The following is a 12,089-nucleotide window of genomic DNA, read 5'->3' as shown; positions in this document are numbered from 1 at the left end:
GCACCTGTCCGGCCACCTCTGCGGTGCACGTGGCTCTGAAATCACCCCTGCATGAGACACAGGATTGAATCAGAGCTACCTCATTCCCCACGTTTCTGGCTTTTTCGCCTTGGTTTTATTTTCCCCCAGTCTCTCTTTTTCCCCCGCACTGTCCTTATTACCACTTGTGAAACAGGGATCATGTTGACTTTCTGAAGGTGCAGATAGGCTCAGTGTTTGCCAGGGACACCAGGGCCTGTCAGAATTGGGAAGAATTGGTAGGTTTTTCTCCACTTTGCAGCTTATTGTGCAGGTATTACAGTGAGCAACAACGAGTTGGCCTTATATTGCCTTATAGCTCTTAGAATTGACTTTTAGTTAAAATTTGCCAAGGTGTTTTTTTTGTTTCTGAGAAGGAATTTGAGACTGGAAGCAGCAGCAGTAACTGTGGGATCAGCATCTTCCGTGGCAGCTCCTTGTGTTTCCTCCTCCAAGATCCATCTTCCCACGTCTTGCCCCTGCGCTAACGAGGAAAATACTTCAAATGCTCCTCAGTCCTCTGCACTTAATCTGGAAAATCTGCTAGCTAAAGAAATGTTCTTGGAGAGCAGTAAAAGAGCTGCCCAGGGATCAGATCGGGGAGAGTCTGTTTAAAATCAAGGCTAAAGGAGGGAGCAGGACCCTGCCCAGCCCAGGGGCTGCGTTTGTGCTCGGTGACCGCAGCTTTCGGTGCTGCCTTTGGGCCAGTTTTTAGATCCCTTCCAGGTGTGGGATGTTTGGCTCTCCCCCAGCATGGGGCTGGTTCAGGAGCCGGGCATCATCTGCTGGTTTTGTGAAGAGGGCAAATTCTAGCATAAACCTGGGGGCTTTGCCAGTTTTCATCGCCAAACAAGCAGTTGTGGTGTCTTCTCCTTCCAGGCGATTGCGTATTCGCTCTCCTCGTTATCAGGGAGGATTATTTTGCAGTGCTGTTACCTCCTCTGTCACTTCTGGTATTTCCTGAACCCGCACGGTTTTAATCCTAACACAGCATTAAAACTCAGCAGCTCCCCTGCAGGCTGCCAGGGGAGGAAGCCGTATTTCAGTGGGAACGTGAAATGGATCTGCAATCCCTCGTCTCCATATTCAAACAAAAGCAATTGCCAGATGTGACGCTGGGAACACAAATGGTTTAATCCTTATTTACCTTTCACCTTTTCTTGTGCTGGTGAGCAGGAAACGCCGCTTACGGGAGCGCTCCGGGTTTCGGGCTTTGCTGGTCCCCAGCGCCGCGGTGGCCCCTCTTGGCCAGGAAGGAACTAACAGGGATAGGGAGGGAGCTCAGGGCAGGTGCTGGAAGCAAAACCACAACAGGAACAACAAACCAAGGAACCGAGCGGGGAAAATCCCAGATGTTACAGGAATAACCTCCAGCTGAGAGGGACAGCCCATTCCAGGAATGGAACAGGGCAGGAACCAGGTTTGTTTTAAACCAAATGATGCAGCAGTTCCAAATTAGCCCAGGGAAGGAATGAGATGGTTTCATAGAAAGGAACAAACTGAAGTACTGGCTACAGCAGGACAGTTAAAGGGATGTGGTTTGTTTTATATATAAATTTACAGTAGTTGCTGTGAAGTAGTCAAATAACAGAACTAAAAAAAAAAAAAAGGCCAGGAATTCTAATACAGAAAATGTTTTGATAAGTATAATTTGATTTTATTCATTTTTTTTGTCACCATGCAATAATAATGTTACAAAACTTTCTTTTAGTAACTGCCAGCCTAATTTTGGTAGCACAGAATTAAAAGGCTTGAAAATTAGTGTATAGCATTAGATTAAGTTCCTTCCTGAATCGTAGAATTGAGTTTTTAATACTGTGTTTAAAAGAAAAATGTGAAATTGCAAAATATTGCTGCCCTTATGTTTGGGATGTCCCCTTTTAACCCAAGCATGTGCTCACAGATTGATCTTCCATTTAAATTAACTGGAGCTGACATGCAAAGCATAACAGAAGGTAGTCTCGCCTATAACATAAAATAATCAAAGGCTGTCAATATTTCCAGATCAGGTTGAATAGCAGATTGGAGCTGATAATTTTCAGCCCCCCATATAAAAGCTATAAAATAGAAGAACTGCTGTGGTCGAAGGAGCCTTTTTCATTTTCTGGCAGCCATTACATGCTGCCAGCACAAAAACATTTTTTTCTTAACAGTCCTTTCCTGAGCTCAAAAATGGATTTCCCTCCAGCCACTGTCATTCAATTATCACCTCGGGAAATGCACAGATATAACTGATGATCCCTTTAAAATATCCTGCAGTATTCCACCCTTCTCATCCTTCATTTTTCTCCTCGCTCCAGTCATTAAATGTAACATTGCCGATGTATATTTTATAGGGTGACCCTGACGGCTGTCGCTTTGAGGATGTGCAGAGATAATAAGATTGTCCATGTAATGAAGGGCAGATAAATAGAAAAATGTTTACGGGATGGAACAGGGTAGTCCTAACAGCTTTATGGCTTGCTGTGCACACTTGCTTGCTCTCGTATACGCACCCACGTGAACCATCACCCATCTTCCTGCTTCATAAGGTAAAACATGATGTATTACAAGCCTGAGAAGATAACATGAAAGGTGTTGTGCTGATGGAGCGGGTAGCAAGGAGGTGGTTTGTCCAGCAGCTGGACTCGAGCAGCCCAAAGCTTCAGGCACGGAGCTGGTATCAGGAGCAAACCCAGTTGAAGGGATGACGTGTTGGTGCCGCGCACCCTATGGAGAAACCCACGTCCTTGCGTTGCACTGTTAAATCTTCAGTGCCATCAGAACTGGAGGAAAAGTGTGTGCGAAGCGTGAAGACATGATGCAGAGCAGGCTGTGGTCAGCTGGGCTCCTAAAGCTCTTATTCACTATATTTATCTGGGCGTTTGTCTTAGGCTCATTTTCTTCCCTGATGCGGAAGAACCCACTATGAGAACTTGTAGGTAACGAGGGGATGGCAGCGCAAGGCGTTGGATGAAGCAGTTTGGAACCTCGCTGGCTTTGAGAAAATAGACACCTCTCTGTTGCCTTTGCAAAAGCATTTCCTTCTGTCCGTCAGAACTACGCAGGTGTGTAACACCCGTCCTGCGCCTGTTTGGTTGGGGACGGTGCCCTGGACATCAGGATAAGCAAAAAGGGACAAGGCTGAGTGTTTGCTAGGGAGAAGAAGCAGGTGTTGAGCAGGAGGTGGGAAGGAACCTGCGGTTTATGCCAGCCCGAGCCTCGGTAGGAAGGGATGTCCTGGCTCTGCAGGGCTGAGTTATGTTCTCCAGGGTGAAGCAGCTCGTACCCCGTGCTGGGATAGTGGGGCACAAAGCAGCACCCGGAATATCCAGCACTGCTGCATGGGAGACCCCTCCGTCCTGCAGGTGCGGGGAAACGCAGGATCGTCCCAGGAGAGGAGGGGGGAAAACGAAACAACTGGAGGCCAAGGTGCAAAACAGCATTTTCAGCCTGCGGAATTCTCTAATGCAGGTTGCAGAGGGGAGCTGAGTAGCAAACGTGTAGAAGGCAAACGGGTTCTTCCCTGTTTTGCTAGCCTGGTAATGGAGCAAGCTGGAGAGATGCTGTCGCACAGGCAGCTCCTGCACAGTGCGTAGAGCCACAAGTGACACCGTTAAAGATGGGACCTGATAATTAGCAATGGATGCAGCCAACAGCCCGTGCTCCTCGGAGTATCGGGGACTGTTGAATAACAGAGAGGAGTCTCTGGAGGAAGAAGCCTTAATTAGCAAAGCTTTCTTGTCACGCTGGCACGACATGCAGCTGGAGAGGGGGTCAGCAGCTTTCAGCTGTGCCCGAGGCTTCAAACCATGCACTGGCTTACACTGATTTGGGCTTTGCACAACAGTTTTTAAAGTTAAAATCCTTAAAAATGAGGAAAAGGAATTGTTTGCGTAGACAGCTAGGGAAACTTCCACAATATGCTAATTTATCTTATTTCCCACCAATATGTGCAGCCTTAATTCCACACTGGAACAAGTTAGCAAATGCAGCGCACCAGAATTACGGATTAGTTAGTTCGCGTGTTTGTGACACACAAACTTGTGGCTGAGGTTTTTTATTTTCTTTTAGGCTTTGAACATTACAATTTAGACTTCTTCTTTGGTTTGCTAAAACCATACAGACAAGGGAAGGGCTAAAGCAAGAAGTATATCAATTGAAAAGAAAAACAGTTTGTGTTGAGCGCAAAAGGAGAGTCATTCTGGATTCCTTGGTGAACTCCTGAGGGATATTTGGCTGGTTTGTGCTTAATAAGGGTGCAATGAAGCCTGGTTCCAAGTTACGAAGGTTTTTGCAGCCCAAACTGCCCCCGGCCGAGTTGCTCGCACGGTTTGAGGTTAATCAGTAGGGCTGCACTGCTTGGAGAACCACCTACCGTTGATAAAGTGGGAGTTATTACGTTCACGGCGTCTGAAAGCCGAAGAGACGGCCGGTTTCCAGTGGTACCGTGAGTAACGTGCAGCCCCGTGCTCCTTGGCCAGCAGGGTGCTGCCCTTTGGAAAAAACCTTGGCCAATTATTAACCTTTTGTCGCTGGTTTTACTCTTGAGTGAAAGATCCAGGTTCCAGGCTCGGTTCGGCGCTGAGTGAAGCGGTTCCCAAGTGACGGGTGGGACGGGGGGCCTGGCTCATCTCTCCAAACCGGAGTCACTCGTAGGGCACAGTCCTGTGGAGGACTGAACAGGCCTCAGCCAGCAGAAACGGTTAAAACCATCAAGCTGTGTCTGATTGCAGGGGTTTTGATACCAAAAAAAGGAAGAAAAATCGCAGCTAGAGCCTCAGCTGGATTCCTGAGAAGGTTTGTGAGTATATTTGGGGTGAACTGGTAGCCTAAAACACCGGAGTTCACTTGGGTTCTGCCACACTCATCTGCTTTTGCTTTCTGCTCTTCCACTTGGTCAACCAGTTTCGCCAGGACTTTCTAATAGAAAATGAAATCAACCTGCTGATCTTGCCATTAGGGAGGCAAAAAAAGGGGTGTTTTCTTTGCAAAAACTGGAGGAAAGGGTCTTTACAGAGAGCAGACGAAGGAGAACAGTGCAAGAGATAAGAAACAGCCAGTGGGCCTGCTGGATTTTCAAAATACGCTAGAGCAAGTGAGAGACCTGCAGGAAAGTTCTTAGAAAGCATCCTAGGATTTTAAATACCCTTTTAGTAGTGTTATTAAAATATTATTTGGTTTTTAAGAGCCTCTCTTAAAATTTCAGCACTGTTTCAGACTGTGCAGCAGTACCGCGCACCCAGGGCGGGCATTAATCAGCGCCGCGGCACGAACCGCAGAGACTTATTGCTTAATTAGAACATGTGCAAACCTATTTGTCACCGCTGACAGTGGCACCGAGGCCGAGCTTAAAATGGTAAAAATGCCCCAGTTCAACCTTTCTGAACCATGCAGTTCTGCGTTCTCTGCCCTGCTGCTTTTTTAAATATTTTGGCTTGTTTGGACTGGGATTTGCAAATTAGCCAGATCCAGACACAGGCTCGTAGCAAACAGAATTAATGTGGCTCTCTGCTTGCTGCCCCATTCCTCCCTCGGAGTGGTAGGTTGTGCTGCTCAAGGAACCAGAGGATTTGGGGCTGTTTGTGCCGTTTCCTCCCTTGTGCCTGCTGAATTAGCCACATTTGGGTATAGAGATGTGTGTGGTTGGAGGGACCAAAACCTTCTGTTTTGCCTCCTGCTCTGGAAGGGAATGGCCCTGGACACACTGCTTCTAGCAGAGGACTTCAGCGTGATGGAGAGCGTTAGCTAGATTGAGTCGACTTAATAAAATCTTGGTGCGTTCCAGGAAGATTGTGAATTCATTAAGGCCACAGCCGGGCGGGCTGTTCCCTCCTGCCGGCGTGGCAGCCACCACGGAGCGTCGTCATTTACCTTTTTGGTTTAATTACAGCCAAGCCGTCCCCCCTGCCCTTCTCTGTCTTGTGCTGTTTTCTCCTGGCAGAGCCGGGCTCTGGGGAAATTAAACAGCAATTAGGCTGTTTGCTGCCCGCGTTGCTCCACGGAGATGCTCGAGGTGGGTTCATGTGTTTGCTTGGCTTCCAGAGGAGCAGCTCCCGGAGCTAATCCTTTGCTTACCTAAGGCAAGACTGAACCCAAACACGGAACGACGTGTTCTGTGTATTCTGCGTTTGAAAAGCGCTGATAAGAAGTGACAAACCGGGGCACTGGTTTGCTCAGGGTGTGGAGGAGCTCCCAGGGCCTGCCCTGATCCGTCTGGGGAGGATGGGGAGGAAGGCCCGGGATGGAAACGGGGGCAGAAGTCAGGGAAAGGAGCCCGGCGCCAAGGAGGTGGTATCCAGAGGAGTGCAGACGGCCTGTGCGGTGGGAGCAGAGGTGCTGCAAGGCCCTTGTCACCTCGCCTTGCACCAGGGCTTCCACAGGGTGTCTTGGTGTTGCTGTTGGGGAGGGGATCTGACCCACTGCCTTCATTAAAACCAGCAAATGAACAAAAAAAAACCCTTAGAGCTGAAAGGAGGTGCCACTTTTATGAGGAGCTAGACCATGGGGTGCATGAGGAGGTTGGACCGTGAGGGGCTGGAGGCACCTCGGGCCTTTCTGAAGTGATGGAGCTGGAGCAGGGTAGCTGCTTCAGGTCCCTGTGCCTGTGAAAGAGGCTGTTCTGGGGGAAAACAGCACCAAAACCTGAGCGATTCTTCCCATTTTGCTTTATGAGTTTGACAAGTTAGGACGATTAAATTACAGCTTAATGCAGAAGGCTGCAGTTGGGAGGGCGACCACAGACAGTGCAAAAAAACCTTCCGGCACGCAGGGTGCAGGGAGGCGAGGGCTCTCCCGGCGTGGAAGAGAATCCCAGCGAGTCCCAGCTCCGGAGCAGCCCACGCACGAGCAGCAGCCCCTCGGCTCGTCCGGCTGCCATCGCGCTGGTGCGGCGCCGCGTTTGCTTGCAAGCAGAACCAGCAGCTAATTTGCAAGGCTGCCTTTTGTAAGAGGGGCTTTGATCAATGCTTGCCTGTGTTAATGTTTCAGCAAGCTATTGATTTCCGCAGCGGCTTTTGTTCGCTGAATTTATGTGTGATGGGTTTCGGTGGCGCACGCCATGCATGTTTGATTAAAGTTCATTTGACTTCCCTCGCAGCGAGGCTGGAAGCTGTTTCGCTGCCCGGCAGTGGAACCAAAGCTCTCCCGACATATTCCTTTGTTTGTCCTCAAGCTTTTGCCACCCATGCAGTCCCCAATATGCTGTTTCTAATCCCTTCAGATTCACTCCACTCCAGCCTTTAATCCCTTAGGTAGACAATGTAGTATTTGATGGCCAGGCAGCTAATAAAATCTGGCGTGGATTTTTTTTTTCAGTGTAGAACAGGTCAATCCCGTCCATATAGAACATTTTCTATATGCGTTCCCTCTGTGACTTTAACCCCTGCGTGGGGACACTTGCCTTGTCATGCAGCAGTGGTGGTCGGTTTTGTATTGGGAGTGAAGACTCTTTTCTAGTCCTTCTAATCTAGTATATAGTACAGTCTAGTCTATAGTCTAGTATCTAGTATAAACTTTATAGATAGGGCAAAATTTGTTATGGAATAGATGTCTGTTATGTCTTTATCTGCATGCAAAGTTATGACTGTGGTTTTGGGGAGGGTCTCTGGGGAAGAAAAAGAAGTGTTACGATCATGAAGTTTGTATTTTTCATAAATATGCACTATTTCTTTTTTAAGCAGTTGGTTTTATGATGCAATGCCGTGCGTAAGTTAAACTTCCCTTGGGACCCGATGGGTTTGCGATGTGTAAATAGAGCTCAAATAGGTTCCCATTTACTGCTTCGTGGTGGGAGGAGAGGAGATTGGTTTCTCCTCTCCTGTTGTCACATGTCAGGGGGTGCACATTAATTCCCTGACATTCCGGCATGGGATTTACAGACTTGCTCGTTGGTGTCGACTCCTAGGATTTGATAGAAATGAACCTGTAGGGAAAAAAAATGATTTGCAAGAGGCTTCTTGCCTGGGCCAGCCCTTCCTGGGCCTCGGAAAGTTCTCCCCATGGCTGGCACAGCTTGGATGCTGGTGGCCAGCTGGCACCTTAGTGCTAGCATCTCATCAGAAAAAAGGGATTTTTAAAAAATATATATAATTTTTTTTTTTGATTCGGGATTTTATCCCGCCTGCCTCAAGCAGCAGTAGTGAGTGTCCCCCCAGGGTCCCCTGCCCTGGGGTGTGGGACCGAGGGGCCCTCGGTTGGCGCCGGCCGAGCGGGCTGAGGTAACCCCTGAGATCACAGAAAACCCTCTTCAAAGAGCCGCTTTCTGTGGGCAGTTCAGGTGTGTTTGTTCTGATGTTGATTTTCAAGGGGCTGGTTAGAACTCCTCCATTTTCTCCTGCAACTTGAAAGCATCAACACCTTTTACCTCAGAGGCAGAGAAGTCGCCAGGAAATGATGGAGTTTCAAAGTAAGGAGAAGAGATTAAAACCACATGCTGTTCTTTAGCCCAGCGCTGCATCCGCTGCCTTGAATGGCAGCTGCTCCAGTTTTTGAGCGTAAGCCACCTTCATTATGGAGGGAATTATCACTCATTTCTCTAGGTGTTCTCATTTAACTTGCTTAATTTAGATGTGGGCATATATGCTCCGATGAAAACACGGTTTGCTGTAGTATGCTTGCGTGTTGTGATTATAGTCTTATTGTTGAACATGCTTTTATTCCGACTTCCAGCGTCTTAAAGGGGAATATTTTAAAGTATGCATATCCTATTGCAGGATTTATGTTGGCAGAATGACATTGTTCGCACTGATCTTTACTCTTTGTGTAAATGCAAGAGGGTTCTTAGCAGATAGGGGTGTTCTGAGGGAAGGAGGGACCTCGGCAGGGGCCCCTCTTCCAAACTGTGAGACCGGGGGGAGATGAAGGCTTAAAAACCTCTTCCTCTAATGGAGGGGGAGGTAGAGGGGAAGAGCGGGAACATATTTATTTACTTCTATGCCTCCCTCCAAAAGCTAACAAAAATAGCAAGGTGTTTTTGCTGTCGTATCTGAGGATTTTTTTCTTTGTGTGAAATGCACCCTGAAGCCTCCTACATAAAGAGGTGTGTGCGCATCCACGGCAAAGGGGAGGGAAAAAAGCTGACACATCAGCCTTGCATGCCCCTCTAACATCTTCCTTCTGCATTCGCAGGGAGAACTAATCACCTTCTATTACTATTGGAAGAAAACCCCTGAAGCAGCAAGTTCTCGAGCCCACCGTAGGCATCGAAGACAGGCTGTGTTTCGGAGAATTAAAACCCGAACTGCTTCCACTCCAGTCAACACTCCCTCCAGGCCCCCCTCCAGTGAATTCTGTAAGTGGGAGCTAAAAGCAATGCATTTATCTTTGTTTAGATGCAGGGAGCAACAGTAATGTAGCGATGCTTTGCCTTCAAGTGAATAACACGAGCAAATGGGGTTCAGGCAGTTGCCCTCTCCTATTCCTGGAGCATTATGCTGGCATGCAGTAGGCGTCTGCCATCAGCAAGTGCTGTGTGCTGTTCTGAACACAAAAGCATCCTGTAAGGGTAGAAATATTGTCCTGGCACTGAATTTCTGCACTCTTTTGTGTGTGCGTGTGTATGTTGTATCTTCACTAGGCTTTTTACAGGAATAGGAATTAGGAAATGCAATAGAAGGAAACCCTACCCGTGTCATCCTTGGTGACCCATTCCTTCTGCTCCGACTCTGGACTGCGCTTAGCAATTCTGTATCTTAAAGGGTTTTGGAAGTTCTTTAGCCTCGATGGAAGCAGAATGTTCTAAACAGGCTCTAGCCTGATAACAATTTTACATATATGGTTTAAACACCTGTAAGAATTAATGTAGAAATTGTGATGGTGTCAGCAGCTTCTGTTGCAATGCGAGAAGCTGTTAAATGGGACCCCGTGTTGATTAGAAAAGCAATGAGTCGATGACAAATGCTAACGGAAGCTGTAGTTGCTCCCTCTCTCTAACTAGCATGTATGGCAAAATAGCCTCTCCAGACCTTCAGAAAAGGAGCACCCTTGAATCAAGGGCAAGATTTCTAATTAAAGATGTGAGCAAAAGAGGACACGCATCAAAATGTTTTCCTAGCTAGGACGGGACTTTTTACTTGTGGCAAATTATAGACTTATTACTATGTGAGTTTATAGCAAGTGGCTGGAAAATGTAATTTTATTTTAAGATGATAGTTTGCTATGTGCTTCTTGACATAAGCATCCTCTCTCTCGAAGGAGTATTTTTAAGAGCACAGCCATTCTGGCTAGCACAACCTGTATTTGAACAACTACTTAATTGGAAAAGATTCACACACAGAATCAGAAGTTGCATGAATTTTATCATTTTGTATGTTACTGAAATAATCTTTTAATCAACAGACTGATCAGTCTGGCCTTGCTTAGCTTAAAAAATCTGAAACAGGGGCAGTCCAAGGCAAGATAAGTTTTGGGAAGTCACAGCACGTATGCGAGAACTGTCATTATTAATGGTTATTCAGCCAGGTAGGAGGAAATACAAAATCCTGCTAAATTGTTTTCCCTCTCCACTTCTCTCCTCATTTTTCACTTATTCAGTGGACTTGAGCTCAGCCAGTGAAGATGACTTTGACAGCGAGGACAGTGAGCAGGAGCTGAAGGGCTACGCCTGTCGTCACTGCTTCACAACCAGTATGCGCCTGATACATTGCTGTATCTCCCTTCCTTCTGCCACTGCCTATTTAACACAGGTTCATTCAAGCAAGAGCAGTTCTTGTGCATGTACAGCAGCAGTTCAGAAATGTAGGGTTGTTAGCCCACGTGTGCAATATTCCTGAAAGAATGAATCACGATTTACAATTGCAAATTAATATTGCAGTGACAAGGGAGACTCCTGCGAGAGAGACTTCTATACAGTAAAATCTGTCTAATAACATAATTCTATATATAATCCGTATAACAAGTCAATATTGAGCTATGACTATCACATACAAACCTATTTTTACAGTGCACCAAGGTTCTTCCTATAAGTGTTTGTGAAAGCTGTCTGGCATTTAGGAACATGCATTGAAGTGTGAGATCCTGTGCAAGTAAGGGAGAGACGAGAGCTCATCACTCAAAGTTAAGAAACCACAACTTGGGAAAATAATAGCTACCTGGTAATAACTATTAGTCCCTAGGTACTGCAAATGAGACTTTTTCTTATTTTTAAAGCAGTAGTTGCTTAAGTAAAGTAGTAGCCTGCAATCAAGTGTTTAATGTACATTTAAACTCAGGTACAAAAAAAGGGCATTTTTCCAGAGGCTTTCCCAAGTTACGTTTCTGTACAGAAGCAGACATTCTGTCACTGTATATGTGTTTTATTTTGAGTAATGCAGTGTATTTGTGCATATCTAGTAAGTAGTGACTGTCTAAGCTTTCCCTTTGCCTGCCCCAAGCCTCCAAGGACTGGCACCACGGCGGTCGAGAAAACATCCTGCTCTGCACCGACTGCCGCATCCACTTCAAGAAATACGGAGAGCTCCCACCCATCGAGAAGCCTGTGGACCCTCCACCCTTTATGTTTAAGCCTGTCAAAGAGGAAGATGATGGACTCGGTGGAAAGCATAGCATGAGGACAAGGCGGAGTCGAGGCTCGGTAGGTTTAACTCTCTTCATTCCTTTGCTTTTCGGCCTCCACTGGAAAGTGTAGGCACTATCTGGAGAGTGCTGGTTGGGCTTTCAAAATGATGCTTGCTCTGTCTGCCTTGTGCAGCTAGATTTGTGTAGGGAAATGTGAGATTTGCTCACACACTGAGGTTGGGCTTCCTTTGAGAAAAAGGAGTGGAAGCATCTTCAACGAGTTTCAGTCAAATTCTTCCTTAATTTTCTTCTTCTCAATTCACCCAATACAGACCTTACCTTATGGATAAAGGCAACCGAGTCTCAGCGTTAGGGGATTCTTGACCTATGAATCGGTGCAGGTTTTGTACAAGCACATATCCCTTTTCCAGCTGGCTGCTGTCAGAGGTGTAAGCCCTTGGGCATGTTTTAAAGAAGCATTTTAAAGCTCAGATGCTATTCATGTGGTCTGCGCACAGGACTGCGGTTAGAAACTCATTGCCTGCTGGAAACCCTGGATTACTGCTGTGGGCAGCGTGCTGAGGCTTTGCTGGGTG

The 12,089-nt window shown here is 46.8% G+C and overlaps 1 protein-coding gene across 4 annotated transcripts in view; it reads left to right on the top strand.

Moving 5' to 3' along the window:
* Positions 1–12,089, top strand: part of RERE (arginine-glutamic acid dipeptide repeats) — a 166,538-nt gene that overhangs the window by 143,525 nt on the left and 10,924 nt on the right. For all 4 annotated transcript variants that reach the window (XM_088536182.1, XM_088536184.1, XM_088536183.1 and 1 more), the window contains 3 exons: positions 9,127–9,289; positions 10,531–10,623; positions 11,370–11,569. In XM_088536182.1, coding sequence (XP_088392308.1) covers positions 9,127–9,289; positions 10,531–10,623; positions 11,370–11,569 — 456 coding nt within the window. The remainder of the gene's footprint in view (positions 1–9,126; positions 9,290–10,530; positions 10,624–11,369; positions 11,570–12,089) is intronic.

This window comes from Tinamus guttatus, unplaced genomic scaffold (assembly GCF_059628265.1).
Source record: "Tinamus guttatus ecotype Peru unplaced genomic scaffold, ASM5962826v1 Tinamus_guttatus_pri_ptg000652l, whole genome shotgun sequence".
NCBI classification, from domain to species: Eukaryota; Metazoa; Chordata; class Aves; order Tinamiformes; family Tinamidae; genus Tinamus; species Tinamus guttatus.
The sequence above is the reverse complement of the archived record's forward strand: the minus strand, read 5'-3'. Positions and strand labels throughout refer to the sequence as shown.